Source organism: Doryrhamphus excisus, linkage group LG7 (genome assembly GCF_037039965.1).
Source record: "Doryrhamphus excisus strain RoL-2023G ecotype Guam linkage group LG7, RoL_Dexc_Guam_v1.1, whole genome shotgun sequence".
NCBI classification, from domain to species: Eukaryota; Metazoa; Chordata; class Actinopteri; order Syngnathiformes; family Syngnathidae; genus Doryrhamphus; species Doryrhamphus excisus.
In genome coordinates, this window is record NC_136363.1 from 23,805,058 (window position 1) to 23,824,987 (window position 19,930).

The 19,930-nt window shown below is 43.7% G+C and overlaps 2 protein-coding genes across 4 annotated transcripts; one reads left to right on the forward strand and one right to left on the reverse strand.

Moving 5' to 3' along the window:
• The first annotated feature begins 104 nt into the window (after window positions 1-104).
• abcd3a (ATP-binding cassette, sub-family D (ALD), member 3a) lies at window positions 105-19,760 on the forward strand. Of its 2 annotated transcripts, none has more exons than XM_078792543.1 (24): window positions 105-458; window positions 1,337-1,373; window positions 1,449-1,547; window positions 2,875-2,963; window positions 3,259-3,328; window positions 3,702-3,799; window positions 6,076-6,199; window positions 6,628-6,684; window positions 7,356-7,498; window positions 7,816-7,885; window positions 7,983-8,052; window positions 8,371-8,468; window positions 8,782-8,873; window positions 9,532-9,623; window positions 9,808-9,880; window positions 9,948-10,011; window positions 10,265-10,342; window positions 10,566-10,631; window positions 10,724-10,813; window positions 11,241-11,360; window positions 12,426-12,530; window positions 12,750-12,806; window positions 13,557-13,641; window positions 17,255-19,760. In XM_078792543.1, exons 1-23 carry the CDS (start codon window positions 349-351, stop codon window positions 13,632-13,634), a joined length of 1,980 nt encoding a protein of 659 aa, XP_078648669.1. In that variant the 5' UTR covers window positions 105-348; the 3' UTR covers window positions 13,635-13,641; window positions 17,255-19,760. The 2 variants fall into 2 exon arrangements, with proteins under 2 accessions (XP_078648669.1, XP_078648671.1); XM_078792545.1 differs by lacking the exon at window positions 17,255-19,760 and adding an exon at window positions 14,913-16,214.
• Window positions 15,631-19,542, reverse strand: f3a (coagulation factor III, tissue factor a). 2 transcript variants are annotated; one of them, XM_058060962.2, is made up of 6 exons: window positions 19,378-19,542; window positions 18,714-18,822; window positions 18,104-18,297; window positions 17,464-17,645; window positions 17,225-17,393; window positions 15,631-16,767 (listed from the first exon to the last, which is right to left on the reverse strand). In XM_058060962.2, the coding sequence occupies exons 1-6, from the start codon at window positions 19,436-19,438 to the stop codon at window positions 16,622-16,624; spliced, it is 861 nt and encodes a 286-aa protein (XP_057916945.2). In that variant the 5' UTR covers window positions 19,439-19,542; the 3' UTR covers window positions 15,631-16,621. The 2 variants fall into 2 exon arrangements, with proteins under 2 accessions (XP_057916945.2, XP_078648675.1); XM_078792549.1 differs by having other exon boundaries at window positions 16,622-17,044.
• Window positions 19,761-19,930: the final 170 nt, after the last annotated feature.

Below are 19,930 nucleotides of genomic sequence, written 5' to 3' on the forward strand. Positions count from 1 at the left end.
AAGTGTGTCTGATGTGGGTTGGGGTTTCTTCGGAAAAGTAGAACAGCCAAAGTCTCCCAGAATGCCTGCGTCAACCGACAGAGATCTTCTATGAGAAGAGATGATAGTCAATGCTAGGATGCGACAAACCTTTACTGAACCGTCTTCCTTTTAGTTATTCTTCCATTAAATGACAGGAAACTCTTGACGAAATGGCTTAAGGAAGTGAAAAGTTGACGCGATATAACTGGTAGGCCCGAGGTAATGGTGTTTTGGCTTCTCATCTTGGACTCGAGTAAGATCTATCTTGCAGCTGAGTAAAATCTCTGAAGCTCCTCTGAGCCGCAGACATTCGAGCGGTGGTAAAAAATGGCGGCTCTCAGTAAATATGTCACTGCCAAGAACTCCTCCATAGCAGGTGGCATATTGCTGCTGATGTACCTGCTGAAAAACAGACGACGAAGGCCAGTGAAGGAATGGTGAGTGTTCAAGAAAAGGTTTATCTTTATCGAGCAAGTTGGTGGTTGGCGACTTGGACAGGTGACGACGACCAATGAAGAAAACTCCACAAATGAGAACATTAGCCGTTTTGTTCTTACTATCCAATAGCTAATCCTTCTGTAATAACCACTAATATCGTGTCTACGCCAACCATACACATCTCCGTGTAGTACAGTGTTTATTCAGCTTCCTGTTGAATATAGTGTCCGACCTTGGTGTGTTTATTAGCGCGAATTGACATTGAAACTTTGGCTATGTTGACCTCCCGAACCCAGTTTAATGGAAGACTACTTTCTATTGTTTTTTAATCCATCGCTAAGCAAACATTGGCTAGTTCAAAGGTCACATGGTGCTTTATCTCAGCTTGCCATATCTCCAAAGTGTACTTTCTACCATCCCCGCCACATCACATCTCATTACTGGCTGATCTTTTCACTCCCAGTCAGACCCTTTCAATCTCTGGCATATTTGTGGGCATGCATTGCAACCGGTGCTAGTGATTGTTGTCTGAAGTGCTCCAATCTTTGTGTTTGAGAACTACACGCACATGCATGCAAGGACAGAGTGGAGGAAATAATGATAATTATTATTTCTTCAGGTTACTCACATACTGTATGAATACGCTATGTGGGGTTGATGAAACAGACATAGTGGACAGAGTGGAAGAAATGCATTCATTCATTTTCTACCGCTTATCCTCACAAGGGTCGCGGGGGTGCTGGAGCCTATCCCAGCTGTCTTGGGGAGAGGCGGGGTCCACCCTGGACTGCTGGCCAGCCAATGCCAGAGCACATATAGTCTTAGTTCCTGTTTCTTCAGAAAAGAATCCACTTGAACTTTTGTCTTTTCTTTGCAGTCCAAAAGCAGGATCGGATCTGCTACTAAACATTGAGGTAAGTGGATTGTTTTGATTAAAAATGCTGTGGTAGCGCATCGACCATGAATCATTTGCTGTGTCCTACGTACAGAAGGATGGCAAAAAAGATCGTGCTGCAGTGGACAAGCTTTTCTTTCTTCGGATTCTACAGCTTTTGCGAATCATGGTTCCTGGTTTGTTCTGCATGGAGGTATGAATGGATATATTTCTATAGGTAAAGTCACTCACACGGGTGCAGGCCAGCATAGATAACGCATTCACTGCAGTCAGATACTTCGAGGCAGGCATGATGTTATCATGGATTTTATTCTACTTGGTCCCCATAAGGTGTAGCAGTGTTGCTACTTAGTAGGCACAGCTGAAGGTGCTGTGGCTTATCCCACAGTGCATCCAGAAAGCATTCATACAACTTCACTTTTCCTGCACAGTGGAACCTTGGCTTTTCTTATTTCTTCCTTCCAAAAGGTCAAAGAGCTACCAAAAGCCAGACCATTTGCCCCACGAGTTCTCCTGTAGAACACCATTGTACTCGTACGTACAGACAACAATGGCGGACACATCCCACGCAACACCCACAGGCAGAAAAAGATGACATGGGCTTGTCTGACGCGGCGTGTATGAGTGTGCACTCGGCAGGTGTGTGCCATACACAGGCCATGAGCAAGTGACCGTCATTCCCGCTACGCCCCTTTTTGGCCTGAAAGCCAAATCCCATTGTTTAGAAGTAGTCATTGTGAAGAGTACTGTCAAATGCCAGAGTATACACAGTATAGTGTACTTTGCAATCCTACCTACACTCTCTGTTCGCTCTTAGGCTCCAGTGATGAGACCATTCAGGGTTTAACAAGCAGAAGCTGTGCTAATTCTACACTCCATCAAAGCTGCTTCAGCATCATTGCTGCATAAGACGTGAGAAATGCACTAGTTCTCTGCACATCATGGGAACAGGATTTATTGGCACCATCAATTAGCCGCATCATTGTTTGAGCCGCAGGGTTGAAAGGCTGTGGAGAAAAGTAGCACGGTATATAGTGTTTTGGTAACATATGTGGACGGTGGTAAGCCTAACCCTATATTTAGTTTGGAGCCCTGGAGGGATAGCACCTTCAGCCTGGAACCACCACCATGTTTGGACTGCAATGCAAGGACTGCATATGTGCTGAAGAGCAGGTCATGACGGGGCTGTGCCATGTATTGCTGGGGGGTGTCATTTGTCCCAGGGAAATGTTCAGTCAAGGCTTTCGCTTTTTTCCCTTTAACATTTCCTGATTCTATGACTTGGTTTGTTCCATTCAAGTGCTGGAAGATGGCATCGCATCACCTTGTCTGCTTTTGTGTTGTGCACGTTGAACATTTAGAAAACACGAGTGCAGGACGAGAGAGTCCTGGTGGGAGATAAGTATGTTCCAAAAGCCAAGGTCAAACACGTTAGTGCTGGAGAAGAAGGAAGATAATGTTCGACAGTTTTGTCTAACCATTACTGACGAGTAATTCTGAACTGTTCTCTCTTATCTCAGACGGGATACCTTCTTCTTATTGCTGTCATGTTGGTGGCGAGGACCTACTGTGACGTATGGATGATTCAAAATGGCACATTGATTGAAAGGTTAGCTTCTTTTCTCCTTTCCAGTATGAAGGTTAGAGTCTTTGTATTCCAAGTAGCATGTAGCATGTAGCATGTACCATGTACCGTACCATGTGTGAAGAGACTGAAGCAGCAACCTTCCATCCTGTCTGTGACGCTTTGGAAAAAAACAAGCCATGTTTTACAAATTTCCCCACTGAGGGACGAATAAAGGCTAATCTTAATCTTAGTGAAATGCAGTACTTGTCATGGCCGCACGTCCTAATGGCCTACTGTATATCTATGTCTCCACTGATGTTGTGCCCTTTTCTTCCAGTGCAATTATTGGTCGCTCAACTGAACACTTCAGGACCTACTTGTTCAGCTTTGTCCGATTCATGCCACTTGTAAGTGAAATATCAATAGCTTCAAATGGAAATGTCCTTTGGAGCATGTTGTTGTCTTTTCAAAGGAACACATCATCACCTTAATGTGATCATGCTGCATGGACAGCCCCAATTAAAATACCTGTCCCAATAGGGCTTGTGAGACCCTTGCTGACGAGGGCAGTATGTGCTGTAAATTAGCCAGACATGAATGACATAGGCAGTAAATATAGTCAATGTCATTTTGATCATATGATAAAAAACAGATTTCTTTTTGATATTTGTGCCATTGTTTACAGTAGCAAGGTATTCTTAGGCTGTGCAGGCAGTGAAGTCCTAGTGATGACAAGAGGTCCATACTGGCTTCCAAAAGATGTGACGTGTGACCCTACAGATAGCCTTGGTGAACAACTTCCTCAAGTTGGGCCTGAACGAGCTGAAACTCAAGTTTCGAGAGAGGCTCACCAAGAAGCTGTACGACCAGTACTTACAGTAAGTCTTGACCTGAAAATATTCCATTCTTAGACGCCGCATCAGCTACAAAATCAGCTACCTGAATGTTCAATGAAAAAGTCCCATTTGCTGAGCCGATGTTTGGGCAAGCTGTGGGATCCAACATGGCCGCCCAGGTTGGGCTCCTGATTAAAATGTTAGAGCAGTTGAAAAAGGTGAAGAATGTCCATTTTGCACTGTTCTCTGATCTTAAGGAGATTCTAGGTAGAGCTTGGAAATGCAAAAACAACAAAATGGGAGTGAGACAGAGAAAGAAGAGAAATTGGTCCTAAGTTGAAGAGCACAGCCTTTAAAAGGCGGCAAAATGTGGGTTGAATGTGCTTTAGTGTCAGGTATTCACACTGGCGTCACCTCTTGACGGCAAAGGCAGCAAAGCTGCAGTCAGACAAACATCCTGAGGCAGATGGAACAGAAGAATGTCACCTCCATGGTCCTGATGGCTGCCATCCCGACCGGAGATCCCACCTGAGATGTTTTCCACACGACACAGTGGAGGGGCGCCATTGCGATCCCTCAATGGAACAGTGGAGCTTCTGGTGGTGCTGGGGCGTCAAACGATAGCCGGCAAGAAGGACTACTTCCACGGGGATTAGCTGACCCCTTTGGATCTAAATCCAGTAGGGAACGTTTGGGGCCCGGATTTACACATTTGGACATCAGCTCCAGACAGTGGATGCCCTCCGTGAAGCCATCGTGATTAACAAGAATGGTGCAGTTAGTCATCACTGATTCCTTTCTCAACCTTTCATTTCTCTTTTGGGGAGTTGAACTAGGGTATTAGTGTTAAGTGTCAGCTGATTCATTTCACTCGGAGAGGAAGTGGTTGCATCACCTGGTGGGATTTTATAGGCACTGCCTGACTTTATTTAAACCACCGCCGCCGCTCGTAGATGATACCCTTAGTGGTTTAAAAGAACAGCTGGCACAAACAATGTCTGCATTTTTCAGCATTAGGAATTCAAGTGCATAATAATGTCGGGCACATCAGTTGCATATGCACACACACACACACACGGTCAGTGTCAGGGTAGCCAATGCCAAATGTCATTGTGTGGTACATTCACGCATGGCTAACATCAGTAGCTGACAACAATGTGGGTGTGGCTTGCAACCTGGAAACAGGAAGATGGCATGCATGCAATAAGTTTTCAAAGTAAGTAATACTTGTCTTGATGGATTATGGCCTAAATAAATGAAGCATTTTCAAGCATATGCAAGGCTAAATGAACAAAAATAAAAATACCGTATAAGGCATTCTGGTATGCAGTATTGTAAACTGGTCACTAGATGTCAGTAATGTTTCTTTGCACAGGAAGGCCACTCTCAATGCTAATGTTTGGTCTATTATGTTTGATTTTCACTCATGTGTCTGCTCCAGGGTGGGGTTAGCTTAACAGTCATCCCCACACACTGCATCATTTAAAAGACTTCAGATGACAGAGATGGCAATTGGTGTCATACTTTGTTTTGGACAGGTATGTAGATTGTTGCAAGGTTGAAGGTGAACATTTTGAGCATTTGAGGGATAAAATATTGTCTGGCATGTAAATATCATATATGTATATAAATATAAAATGTCTATTAGCTGTAAACCAACGTTTGCCCACCCCGTATATTGGATAATTGAAGTGTAAAGGTCACTATAGGGCTGTTATTTCATGTCTACAGGGCTCTAATCAAGTTAAAGGTCATAATCTGGAGGTCATATTCACGGCAACATGCTAGTTCTGGTAATCCATGCATAAAGCTGGTTGCCACTGGAAGAAGTTCCTTTCACATTGGATATTAGTCCCCCTCACTCTGACTGATGGTTGTTTTTTATATTGGAAATCACACCGCAAATTGATCTATAACCATGTCCAATGATTAGTCCTAAACAAAAGTATTTTGCACATTTTATTGGACGAGGGGCCTGACCCACAGAGCTTTGTTTCAGAAGCCAAACAATATGCGGTGGAATAAAAAAACATTCTGCACTACTTTGCTTGCACAATTGTTTTAGTGCTTTGAGAGCTACTCTCACGACCAATTCCACAAATTCATGTTTGTAACAAAAGGAAAAATAAAGGATCGGTATCAGATTGACAAAACGACCCCAAAAAATCTGATGGGATCGCAAGCCAGACGGTGTGGATGGGACATTCCTAAACAACCCAGGAGCAACCAAATATAGTACACGTATCAAATACGCCTTGTCTGGTCCTCTTGTCTGTATTTTTTCTGGGTTTGTCTTCACCCTTGGTCTGGTCCCTCAGGGGTTTCACCTACTACAAAATGGGCAACTTGGACAACCGCATTGCCAACGCAGACCAGTTGCTAACGCAGGATGTGGAAAAATTCTGCAACAGTGTAGTGGACCTCTATTCCAACCTGAGCAAGGTACAAACACCCCAACTGTTTCATGAAGTTGAACTGCCGCAGCAGGTACCATCATCATTACACACAGGGACCCGCCTCACTTCCTGTTTTGTGTCTCTGAAACCTTTCCCCCTACAACCTGTGTTCATTGGGAAGCTGTTACCTTCCTACCTTCCAAATGGCATATATATATATATATATATATATATATACAGTACTTTCTTTCCAAAAGGTTCACTGAAGATTGTTCCTTCTTAGCGATTCCAGATAGGCTAGGAGACAAGATCAGCACATTTGCTCTTTTGTAGCTTTCATTGTAATAATTGCATATATATATGAAAATGTGTGTAGCAAAATGAAGATGTAGTGTGTAGTGTTTGTTCAAAGTGGTTTATGCTTTGTGCTGTCTGGTATGGTCACCAACATAGAAATCATGTCGTTTTCTGCAGCCCTTGCTGGATATTGGCCTGTACATCTTCAAGCTAGCAAGTGCCATTGGAGCCCAGGTGAGTCAGTGTGCTTTCCAGTTGAACTGCTGTAGACTGTAGACCAGTGTTTGCATCCCGTTTGGCTGCAGGACCCACCATCACCCTGTAATGACGTGGAAATCCAAGTTACAGAAATATTGAACGGCCCGTTTGCAACAATGATGTGGCTGCCGACAGGGCACCCTCTTTTTCAATACGTTTTCCTCCACTAATTCAAGAAGGGTCATCGGTCAGGGTTCAGTACATGGGGTATCTGGGTCTGTAGATGGAACTGAGCATGAACAGAATGAATTGGGCATGAAACTGTAGCTGTAGGTCTTCATTGTGGGCAGGATTCCCCACGCAACACCAGGTGAGCTTCTTTCTTCTTCTATGGGTTTGCTGCGTCATACTGTATGTCTATGTTCATCGTGCGGATGGGACTATGTACTCATTTCACACCGTGGATGGGATTTATTGTAACCCACCAAAAGAAAAAATAACTAATAATTCACTCAAAGGTAGTCACACTCATAGAATGGTCTTCACCCACAAACGTTACGTTAAATGTTATACGTGTGTACTTTTTTTTTTTTATTGATGTTCTTCAGAGGCGCTAATGGAAAAGCGACAATAGATCTTTGTTCAGCCAAGTAGGTACTGTACTACGGACTACGGGACGAGCCATCTCCATGTCTTTACTAACCTAGGGCCCAGCCATCATGATGTCATACCTGCTCATCTCGGGTTTGCTGCTGACCAGACTGAGGAGACCCATCGGCAAAATGACAGTCACAGAGCAGCGATATGAGGGAGAGTACCGCTACGTCAACTCTCGCCTCATCACCAACAGGTAAACACAGCAGCTGGGAGTGTGGAGTTCCTTGCAATATGCTCAGTTATAGCTTAGTCTATTTCAAATGTTGCATTGGACTACCTTCCTCACTCCTTACCCTTCCTTCTTCCCTCCTTACCCTTCCTTACCCTTCCCTCTTCACTCCTTACCCTTCCTTACCCCTCCTTCTTCACTCCTTACCCTTCCTTACCCTTCCATCTTCACGACTTACCCCTCATTCTTCACTCCTTACCCTTCCGTTTTGTTCACATGCCTGGAAATGGAGGACCATGGAAACCAAATGCAAATGAGATGTTTTTCTTCATGGTTTTCAGTGAGGAAATCGCCTTCTACAACGGGAACGTGAGAGAAAAACAGACCATTCACAGCACGTTTCAGAAACTGGTAGGGAACAGGATGAGCAGCAGTCATTGGAGTTGGCTAGATAATTCATATATTTATATTAATATATTTATATATGTATTTGACCTTTCTTTTGCAGGTTGACCATTTACACAACTTCATATTCTTTCGTTTTTCAATGGGATTTGTGGATAGCATCATTGCCAAGTGTAAGTGGAAGTGTTTATCATCCCACAAGAACATTTTCTGACACGGGAGTTCAAACTTACTATGACTTATTGATGCTCAAATAATGACAAGATATAAAATGAAAGTGTTGCCACACCAACAAGTATTGTTTGATATCTGTAGGCATTAGTCAGACATGAAATAGCCATTTGTCATTTTTCAAAATGCACAAGAGAGCAGTGTTGGAGCCACGATGTAGCGAGGGACGGCTATTTGGTTATGATCTGAAAACTGCCTACCTATAATGTCATGCTTTCTATATTCCTTTTTTACCTGTATGTGTGTGTGATCTGCTGCAGACATTGCCACTGTGGTGGGCTATCTGGTGGTCAGCAGGCCGTTCTTAAACCTCTCCCATCCACGACATCGGCACAGCACACAGTCTGAGCTACTGGAGGTAAGAGGTGGCAGTCATACCTGACACACACACACCCCCCATACGAATACACATACTCTGCTCATTCCCAAATTGCATTTGGAATTTTGAATTCTTCTTGCAACCGTTACCGGAAATCCACGTGTCTTGGCAACTGAACAAAGATTGCACCACAGCTTTTCTTTACCTTTCAATTCAAAGAAGTAAAAAAATGAGAATATCTCAAACTAGAAATGCTGGAATAGAAGTTACTCTAGCTGCTTATGCAGTTGTTCGTCCACCTCAGAACATCGTTCTATGTCCAGTTCCTCTCATAATAAGACATTTTCTGTAGGATTATTATCAGAGTGGGAGGATGCTCCTGAGGATGTCCCAAGCCCTTGGAAGGATTGTTCTGGCTGGTCGAGAAATGACCAGGCTGTCTGGGTGAGTACTTGCAGTATTTGTGAGCGCAACATATCCCAACTTTACAATTATGGCCGAGTGGTTAGCATGTAGGCCCCTCCAGGCAGGTGATGGGGAAGACCTGGATTTGGAATCTGCGCTTGGGCATCTCTTTGTGGAGTTTGCATGTTCTCCGCATACTTTACTTTCCGCTTTCCTCCCCCATCCCAAAAACATGTTAGCTTCATTGGCCACTCTAAATGTCCATAAGTATGAATGTGGGTGTCTATTTGGGCTGTGTACCCCACCTCTCGCCTGAAGTCAGCTGGGATAGGCTCCACCATACCCACGACCCTAGCGAGGATAAGCGGCATAGGAAATGGATGGGTGGACGTTTAGTTTGGCGCCAATTGATGATGAAAACCGAGGTTCCGCTGTAAAAAACACAATTAGTAATAGATGACTGTAGCAAGCAAAACCAACACCAGACGAACATAACCAGCATGTTGCAGGCAAGAGATGGTGGGGAGGAGAGCCAGGTATCTGCTATTTCCTGCGAAGGTCCAAGTACAGGGGTTTGGTCAGTCAGGGCTGCCTGGACAGGCAGTGTATGTAGATGTGATGTACTTGTACTTGTATACGGTATGGACACTCCACATTGTTTCTGACGATGTGGTTATTGTCTTTGTCTCCCCTGCAGATTCACATCTCGTATCACTGAGCTGATGAAAGTCCTAAAGGAGTTAAATTTGGGCAAATATGAGCGCACCATGGTGTCCCAGCAAGAGAAGGGTACGTTGTGTTTTTTGTCCTTGTGTTAGCACAATTCACACACTATTATCTTCTGATGCAAGGGTAGAAAGGACACAGCTCTTCCCCACATCAAGCTGCCTTGGTCGTGCCAAGGACATCAAATAGCGTACAAACTAAAGACATTTGACTAAACCTGACTAATTTGATGTTCTTTTTACTGCAGAACCTGACACGACAGAAAGAAATCTACTGGTGCCTGGAAGTGGTAAAATCATCAACCGAGATAACATCATCAAGTGAGTGTCCGTCTCTCTTTTTTCATTTGTTGTGGCAGAGTTCAATCATGTCATCGAAATGTTGCAGATTTGACCATACCCCCTTGGCAACACCAAATGGAGACGTCCTCATCAGAGAGCTCACATTTGAGGTACTACACATGCCCTAAAATACTTCCTTCTGCAAAGCTGTACTCGACTCAACTAGCCGAGTGATGAGCTGAGTTCAACTTGGCAGGACACCTTAGGTCATTGGATAATTCCTCTCTGCACACTAGTGTGCTGGGGCACAGAGGTTGAAAATCACTGCCTTAGGGGACTCTTCTTGTGTCTAAGCAGTACTCATGAAAACATGGAGTGTTCACTACAATTATGTCCATAACTTTACTCTCCCGCCCACTAAAGGTGAGTTCTGGCACCAATGTTCTTGTGTGTGGACCAAATGGTTGTGGCAAGAGCTCGCTGTTTCGAGTGCTTGGAGAGGTAAGAGGATTCGCCCGTTTATCATTTTACTTTCCCTCTGCAGCCTAAGCTCAGGTCAACACCTTAGGCAAATGCCAGTGCTGCAGTATAAAATACAAAATGTACCTAAGCAGGACAGAGTACATGGAATGTAAAGTAAATGGTCTCCAGCCAGATAGCCCAAGCCTTGCCGAAAGTCAGCTGGGATAGGCCTGTGAAAGTGATTTCTTCCTTTCTTTTTTAGCTTTGGCCTCTGTTTGGAGGACAGCTGACTAAACCAGAGAGAGGGAAGCTCTTCTACGTTCCACAGGTACCATAAAACTACTATAAAAAGTATATCCTGCTGAAAATTCATTCAAAGCGCCACCATGTCCACTGACACTTGGCTTTTTCATTTCCTAGAGACCCTATATGACTCTGGGTTCTCTGAGAGATCAGGTTATCTACCCTGACACTCAGGAAGACCAGAGGAAGAAGGGAATATCTGATCAGGTTAGGCTTTGGGTCATCCTTCACTCCTGTTGCACCACACGTGCACTCATAGCATGAATCCATGCTCATGCACGTGTCATGCCATCACTCCTCACGCCACACACAATGCCACAAAGTTTTTGACCAAATTGCCAATTGTATACGTATATAATAGCATGTATAGCATATATATCATATAGTATGTATAGCGTGTATTGTATAAGATGTATAGCATGTACGTATAGGATGATAGCGTGTATATGGTGCATAGAGTGTATAGGATGTATGGTGTGTATTTATCGCATGTATAGTATATATATATAGCATTTATTGTGTATGGGATGTATGGCGTGTATAGAATATATGTGGTTAGCTAATATGTGTATATAGTTAGCTAATGTGTGTGCATATGTCCTTCTCACTTGTGTGTGTGCGATGGTGTGTCCAGGTATTGAAGGAGTACTTGGACAAGGTTCAGCTGGGCCACATCTTGCAGAGGGAGGGGAGTTGGGACTGTGTGCAGGACTGGATGGATGTTCTCAGTGGAGGAGAAAAGCAGAGGATGGCTGTAAGTTGTCATCTTTTCTGTCAGTTTATAGTTTTTTTAGTCTTTATTAGTTCAGTCATTTGTTTGGAAGCAAATAATGTCATTTCATGGACAGTCCGTGTGTTGAAAAAAAAAAGTAATGCATTTGTGTATATTTGTAAAAAAGCAGTGGCTGAAGTAGTTATTTCCCTGACTGCAAGTCCTCAAGAAGACTGTAGTAACTGGATTGTAACTGCATTGCAGTGTTCTGGGGGAAATTTCACTTTTTTTTTAATCTTTCACAATCCTCATGTGAAACATGAGGATTTCCCTTTTCCCTTTTCTGTGCATTCTAGCACGAGAAAATGAGTTCATATAGCTATACCAACAGGCGTCATGGGAAATAGTTATTTTGACACTCACAAAAAACTCCAACAGTAATCCATTTACATAAGTGACCTGTATAGTAACCAAGCTCCAGCCATATTACTATTGTAGCAGCTAACATTAAAATTATTTTCATCACGCGGACTAACACTACGCGCTGATAATTGCTCACCTCAGCGCCATTCACAGACGGAGGAGTGGATACCTAGCTCTCCATTTTGCTACAAAGACTCAACAAGATGCTGCTTTGCCGTCAGCGTTTTTGACCTGAGGACTGGAGCCCGTCTTGTGCTGAACACACAGCCATCCCAAGGAGAGCGCACATCAGAAGTGTTGTAGCCGCTGCTGTAGACAGAACTAACATAACTCTATCACTGAGAAAAAATCCAATCATCCAAATAGGGCAAGCATTACGTTAGCATCAGCATTATGTTATCATGTGTACATGTCAACGCATGGATATCAAACCATGCAACGTTGGTAGAGGTTTTTTTTTATAGGTGTATCCCAATGACAGCATTGTAAGCTAGCTCATATTAACACATTTTCTTGTGTTATAATGTACAAAAAAAGGAAAGAATTACTATGTATTGGTGTTTCACATATAAGGATTGGGAATGATGGGCCACATTCCAAAAAAGTGCACTTGTTTAAATCCCCTTTAAAGTGGACAGACAAAGCAGGACTCATTTGGGTTGTTTTTTTGATTGACCTTTGTAGATGGCCCGACTCTTCTACCACAAACCCCAGTTTGCCATCCTGGATGAGTGCACCAGTGCTGTGAGTGTGGATGTGGAGGACTACATCTACAGCCACTGCAGGATGGTACAGTGTCTTTCCACACAGGATATTGTAACTTGAATGGAGTCTTATTTGGAGGATAGTACCCGATATGTCCGCATGGTTTGAAAAGCTTAGCACACTGATGCACATACGGAATGCCAGATTCTCAGCCATTTTGCAAAGCAGAGAAAGCATGTTACCCTCTGCTTGGTGAAAAATGAAGTCGAATGAAAGTGATGGCATGTTGTCTTTGTTTTGCAGGTGGGCATTACTTTGTTTACGGTGTCTCACAGAAAGTCTCTTTGGAAGCATCATGAGGTAACATCAATTCATTTCTATCCATACATTCAGTGGCATCCTTTGAGGAATGCATCATATTTACCACCACCATGACACTATGGGCTCTCTTTTCGTAGACCAGGTGCTGCGCCATGCCAACAGGGTGTGGCCAGCACACTTTGCAATTTTCATGAGAAGCGCATTCTGGTGCAGCGCCCCGCACCCACGCCTCTATACCTTCCAATGGCCAAGTGGCAAAGAGGGAGGAGAGAAGATGCTTCTCGTTGCATTAAATGCGAAAAGCCGCTTATCCTCTCTAGGGTGGATAGGCTGGAACCTATCCCAGCTGTCCTCGGGCGAGAGGCGGGGTGCACCCTGCAGTGGTGGCCAGCCAATCCCAGGGCACATATACTGTAGTCCAACAACCATTCCCACCCACATTCATTTTTGAAGTGAAAACTGACAGACATGACAGTGCAAGTGTCACCTCTGTGGCCGGGCTGCGTGGGTGTCCCCACCCAAATCCCCCCCATGCATACATGGTTGTTTTTTGGCCGGTGCACTGTGAAAGCAAGTGGCAAGTGGTTCATTGTAGATAGCATGATTCCAAAATGACATTCATGCATAATGCATGATGAGTACAGTATGTATGTATGTGTATGTATACGTAGTGTATGTAAAGTGTACATACCGTATGCTGGTATATTCTAGTGTAGGTGGCCAGGCATCAGTGGAGTGGAAATATATTTGATGCTTTCTGACTTGGTGTGTATCCTTTTTCCCATCAAGTACTATCTGCACATGGACGGCAGAGGAAGCTATGAATTTCAAGCCATCACTGAAGAGACTGTGGAGTTTGGCTCTTAGTCGCTTGGTGAGTCCTGACTCACGTGACTTGCACTGCTCTGCTAATTCATTTGCACACCCTCGTTAATAGTCATGAGATTTTCACTAAATGAGCTGTACTACACGTTTGTCACTCACACAAAGGAGTTGCCAATATCATGACATGATGATGTCATCGACTTGGTTGTTGACTGAAAAAGATTGTACTAGTAAATATATGTAATTACTCATGATTTCTCAAGATCATCATAAAGTGTCTTTTTGAGTCGAGATAAGATATGAGCTCATTCAAGTTGAAATGGGACAGATTTAACATCTGGACAGTTCCAGGTGGTCCTCAGATTACGTAGGTCTTCCTTTCACCTTTGCCTCTGAATGCTAACCAAGACATCACATACAGTCATAAAAAGTATGAAAGGAAAGCATTGCAAACTTTTAACTCTGTGCTCGCTACAAAGGTTGTTGCAAGAGAGGGAGAGACAGCCATATCCATTTTACTTTATAGTGCTCGTCAAGTTTGAGAGCCGCCCCACATTTTCCCACATCTAATTTCACTTTCACCTTCCTCCCACCGCATATTGTAAAAATCAAATGAAAGCAAAATAAGGCAGCAGTCTCAAGAGGAGAAAGAAGAGCCACAGATGTCATGTAAGGAGGAAGAGTAACCATTAATAATAATAACAACACATGTTGGCAATTCAAATATGACAGCGCTCCCTTTCCTTTGGGTTTGGGAGGTCTGCTTCCTCCTGTTAGATCATGCTAATATCCATCCACTGCATACAAGACCAGTAAGAGTCTTTGTTGCACCGCATGGGAGTCGTCCTCCTTACCGTCCAGTCTAGTTGGTATTTGCGGATGAGAATGAGGGTTTGCAAGCACCTTGCCAACCAGGAAAGATCGTACCCTCAGGACCACCTGTATTCATTGTGGAAAGTTCATATTCAACCTGACAGCACATTTCAACCCCGGTCAAGGTTGTATTTGTTATGCCGATGGTTGATACTACCATCGGTAGTGTATGTGTGTTTCACATCAGTTTCACTGATGATCCTCAATTGTAGCTGCACTTTCTTCATTAGTCTCAGCGCTGATCAACTTGAACTGACAAAGCCTCAATGTATGACATTTCTCAAATGATGCAGGGACCATGAGTCTGTATGAAATAACCAGCTAATAAACAACCCTTTCAATGAACCCCACGTTGCAACCCCCCCACCTATAAGAGTTCTTTCTTCTTGCTTTTGAATGTAGAATTTTCACTGTGGTTCAGAGTTGTTGTTCTGCAATTTCTTCCAGCCCTTTTGGAAAATAGAATCGAGTTGGCCCGGCCTGCGGACCTTATCAAACAAAGTGCTTACGGCGATCTGCATCATTAAGCCATTTAACTCCGGTACTACAGCAAAACATGCTGGCAAGTGTGTCATCCGCCCATTGCACAGATGCAAACTCTTCTGGGTTCCACATCTCATGGATTGTGATGTTTTTGTGTTGCTATAAAATAGCGTAGCCTTTGCCCTGTATTGAAAGTAACAACTGGGCCAAAACAAGCATACAACAAGCCGACCAGCAGAAAGTAGACATTTCCCCTCGCCCGTGTCAAAATATCCATTTTGGCCCACAAGCTAAAGTAGACTTTGAGTTTTGGCCCAGTTTATATGCCATATAGTAGCAGCATTTGGAGCAAATAGGAGGTGGAAGAAAAAGTCTAGCTGCGCAGCCTGGGACAAAGTTAGCAAAGTGGCGCATTTGATTTGGGACGGGCCACCGCTCGCAACAAACATGCAAAAAATACACATACAAAAACTTGGAACTGTATATATATTTTTTAAATCAAATAATCACCCTTGTTTCCCCAATAATGCATTTGCATAAAGTGTGATTAATAATGAACATTCATTTTTTTTAATCATTATCATTCAGCCCTGTCCATGGTGCTGTTTTCGGCCCCGTCCACGGTGCTGTTTACCAAACAGTGCTGAAGCAGTTTAGTGTTTATAAACGACAGTCTAGTCAATGGTGATGGACTCCTTTATGTCAGTTTCCAGTGTGAAAGAAGCTAAATATTGGAAGAGTGTACACAAAGCCAATCATTCATCTCAACAAAACAATGACACTCGCGGGAATTTTTCTCTTGGATCTTATATCCAATATCACCATCACCTCATTCTTTCAAATATCTTTTCAGCTATGCGTGCCGTACTTGAAAGTACGTGCTTTACCTGACCAACTTTCTTATCACTCTTTGTTGCTTCCAACATCACCTTCAGTCAGAAGGTGAAAGTGTCAACATCACGTCGGCCTCTCAGTAGCAAGGTGAACGTGTCAACATCACATCACCTTCTCAGTAGCAAGGTGAACGTGTCAACATCACATCACCTTCTCAGTAGCAAGGTGAACGTGTCAACATCACATCACCTTCTCAGTAGCAAGGTGAACGTGTCAACATCACATCACCTTCTCAGTAGCAAGGTGAACGTGTCAACATCACATCACCTTCTCAGTAGCAAGGTGAACGTGTCAACATCACATCACCTTCTCAGTAGCAAGGTGAACGTGTCAACATCACATCACCTTCTCAGTAGCAAGGTGTCAACATCACATCACCTTCAGTCGGAAGTTGAACGAGTCAAAGTGTCTTGTTGTGTCCAAACAATTCGAAGTACACAGACGTGGAGCGATGCCGTCAATCTGGTGCTTCGTCTTGGCTGGTGAGTTGGGTGTCGGTGACAGCCCGAATCTGCATTCATCTTTTTAACACAGTGTGGCAAAGTTCAACAAGGCTTTTTAAATGTACAATTGTTGATTCTGTGTCTTTTGGTCCTTTTGCTTTGTCATGCTGATATCAGCTCAGTGTCGGGAATGGCCAACATTCCTACTGCCTGAGAAGGACACTGTCGGACAAAAAGAGGCCGCTGAATGACCTGATGAAGGACAATATTCACAGGCGGTTTCACAGAAACTACTCCTCATTCCTGTCGAAGGAAATGAACTTTTCATGGGTGACATTACACACTCTGTAGTGGAACGCCTTCTTTTTCACTTTTCTCACGTTTCTTCTTCCGCCTGCAGCACACCGTCGTTACCACGGTGATGACAGCCATCAGCAGCAAAACGAGGAGGATGCCACCTGCAATCACGCCCACTGAATACACTGTTGGAAAACACAGATATTGTACTGATACACACCAGTACTGTACACGTGTGTTTCATTTTCCATTGTCCTGGGGAGCCGTGTCGTGAGGGCACAGAGGCACCATTACACCCCCCCGGCAAATAACACCTTCCAAGTGCTTTTTCATCAAAACACACAAGGGCTTTGACAATGTTTACAGGTCAAGACGTCAACAGGAACACATTAGAACAGAAGCATGGAATGTTGCAGGCTTGCGCTGCGTGGGGGGGAAGATCCATGTCATCGCTATTGCTTTCTGACAGGAAGATAAAGATATGAAACGTCTTACACGACTATGGCTTTACAATCTGACTAGTTTGCTGCCATATAAACAAATGGGAGGGGAATTCAAAGATGCTTCGTGACCTCATGCTGCCGTAAGTAAGAAATGATAATACAAAGTAGTACATACTACAAAGACGACATGTTTGTTTACCTTCCAGGATGCTGTGTTTGTGGTCCTCAGAGCACTGCGTTTGGCTGGGCTTTCCCAGCTGTTTGTCCGTCCTGCGGCTTGGAATGAAGGCCTGAACCGTAAAACAGTAGCTTTCCCCGTGATCCAGATCCGGTATCTCCATCACGTTGCTCTTTGAGATGTAGACTTTCTGGAAGCAGAGGTAAGTCATGGCTTCATTTGTCAAGTATGAGGCTGATCTGCTGACTCATCAAATGTACCTTGCCAGTGCTCTTGTTCCTACGGTAAGTAACTTTATACTCTAACATCTCCGAAAAAATGTCCCTGATGCTCAGCTGCTGATTATCTTGAAACAAAGCAGTCAGCGGGTCCGTCACCATCAACCAAGTCGTCTTCTTGTCCTTGCTCACCTCCACCTTGAACTCCACTCTGCCAATATCAGCTGGATAAGAAGAGTCACAATCAGAAGAAGCATTCATAGCATCTGGATACATTTCACCACATTCTTATCAACCACATATACAGTACACACAGTACATACAGTCGTCTGGGGCTGGGAAATATCTACCATCAACCACATACTATACAGTACACACAGTACATACAGTCGTCTGGGGCTGGGAAATATTTACCATAACTAATTGACCTTGGATATCCATACAATCTACCATCAACCACATATACAGTACATACAGGTCCAAGTTTTTGGCTTCTGACTTCTGACATTTGTCTTTTACTGATACAACTGCCAATACTTCTTTTCGGCTTGATTTACACGATGCGCTCATCTGGGTTGCTGTCCCAATCTTCTCAAAAGCAGCTCCCAAACTACCTGTTGGAGACCCCTGCTGTGTACACTATGTACACTATGTACAGTACATGTGCTTGCCAAGTACTTACTGTCCTGGTAGGGACAGAATGTTGACGATTTGGTGTAGGGGAACTCGGTGAGGTCAGACGTGACTCCCAGGGGGGGTTCAGACAGGATGTAGGCCACATAGCAAGCCTTGACGTCCATCAGAGAAGATGTCAGATCACACGTACGTGTTGAAGTACGGATGCAGTTTCTGTTCCTCTCTTTGCTCCTGCCAAGCCTGCAAAGATTCAACATGACCACCACAAATACACATACTTACTGCTATCCTAATGCTGTGTACTACAATATTTACAATCATAATACCGTGTACTGGTTACACTTCAATGTACAGTATAGAATACATGCTGTGTAGGTAGTATTATGTACAGTATAGAATACATGCTGTATACGTGTAGGTAGTATTGACGTTGTCATGGTGATTTTTGGTTCTACCCGTCTTTGTTAGCCTTTTTCTTTTTGTCAGGTGAAGGAGGTTTCATTTTGTCTGTGTGCTCACGTCACATGACAAGGAGGCCATAAGAGTGAATGGAAATACTGCAGTACAAGGTACAATACCCGTGTGTCCTGTATGGCTTCCATATGAGACAAAGCGTGTTGTGGTGATGAAAGTGGCTTGGAGGACTTAGGACTTACACTGAGAACTCCACCGAGTAGGAGTAGTGGCTCGGGAGGGGCTGCCAGCTCAGAATGGTTTTAAAGTTTGTGGATTCCCAGGTGACGTTCCGGGCTGTAGGGTAGGATCCTGTACAAGTCACAATTCACGTTTAATGCTTGGACTTGCTATCAGCAGTCATTTCAGCATGAGCATGACTGGAAACATGCTCTACCAATGGGAAACTTCTCTTTATTGCACAATATGAAGCAATGGCATTGTCATCTTAAAAGCCATTTTACAGGGAGGGGAGAGGCAGAGTGCAATGTTCTGCATGTTTCACCTTGCAAGCAACAAGGCTGTACATCTTCCCTGGTAGACCTAAACAAGCAACTATACAGCTCAGCTCAAGTTGATTACAAATACAGGCCAAGGCAAGTGGAGAAACACTATAACATTCAGGTGAAATTGAGAAATAAAGAATATAGTTGAAGTGAAATGGAGAAATAAAGACAGTTGAACTCAAATGGAAAAATAAAGAATATAATTCAAAGAAAAGTAAGCAAAGTGGGTATTTTTTGCTACAAATTAATTGAGTAATGTTTTAAGGCGACATTTTCACGCATGAAGTGTGATTGTAAAAGATGCAGTAGTCGGCTTGAACGGGGTGCTAATGATCGCGTTATGTCAAATCATCCAAATTACCTGAGACGGCGAAAAAAAGCAGCGGGAAAAAGTCAATCAATCTTGAACCTTTTGTCCTCATTTTAAGTCCAGAAAGGTAATCTGCAGACAAATGTCGACTTCGGCCTCGCAGGTACCATCGGTACTTCTTACATCGGTACTTTCTGCAGTACTCGCCGGAACCCAATGACGTCACAAAGGCTTCTCCCATAACCCAGCAGCCCCGAGGGATGCCCAGATATGGCATTTCCGGCACTGAGACGCCGGACACCGGAAGCTGCGGTTGAGTTCACCTCTACTTGTTGCATTTGGGGAAATAATAGTCACTTATTATTGGGAGATTGTGTATGATTTGCTATATACAATTTCCCTTGTGGAAATAATGCAAATTCCCTGGTGGAAAAATCCACCAGGGAATTGGTTCGACTTAGACAGACTATAGACTTAAATTCATTGGTTTCCTTTCCTTAATCACATATGATGCTCATTTTTCCACCCTTTGTATCGGGCCTGTGGTCTCCCATAGAGCAGCTACACACAATAACCCGCACAGAAAACCTTTTACATTTAGCAG

Bases quoted from the DNA above. Each gene is read 5' to 3' on its own strand.
- abcd3a (XM_078792543.1), top strand. From the start codon at position 349: ATGGCGGCTCTCAGTAAATATGTCACTGCCAAGAACTCCTCCATAGCA. The intron at 2,964-3,258 runs GTTAGCTTCTTT...CTTTTCTTCCAG, and splicing joins AATGGCACATTGATTGAAAG to TGCAATTATTGGTCGCTCAA. The intron at 11,361-12,425 runs GTAAGTTGTCAT...TGACCTTTGTAG, and splicing joins GAGAAAAGCAGAGGATGGCT to ATGGCCCGACTCTTCTACCA.
- f3a (XM_058060962.2), bottom strand. From the start codon at position 19,438: ATGAGGACAAAAGGTTCAAGATTGATTGACTTTTTCCCGCTGCTTTTT. The intron at 18,823-19,377 runs GTAATTTGGATG...TGACTTGTACAG, and splicing joins GCTTTTTTTCGCCGTCTCAG to GATCCTACCCTACAGCCCGG. The intron at 18,298-18,713 runs GTAAGTCCTAAG...GAATCTTTGCAG, and splicing joins TACTCGGTGGAGTTCTCAGT to GCTTGGCAGGAGCAAAGAGA.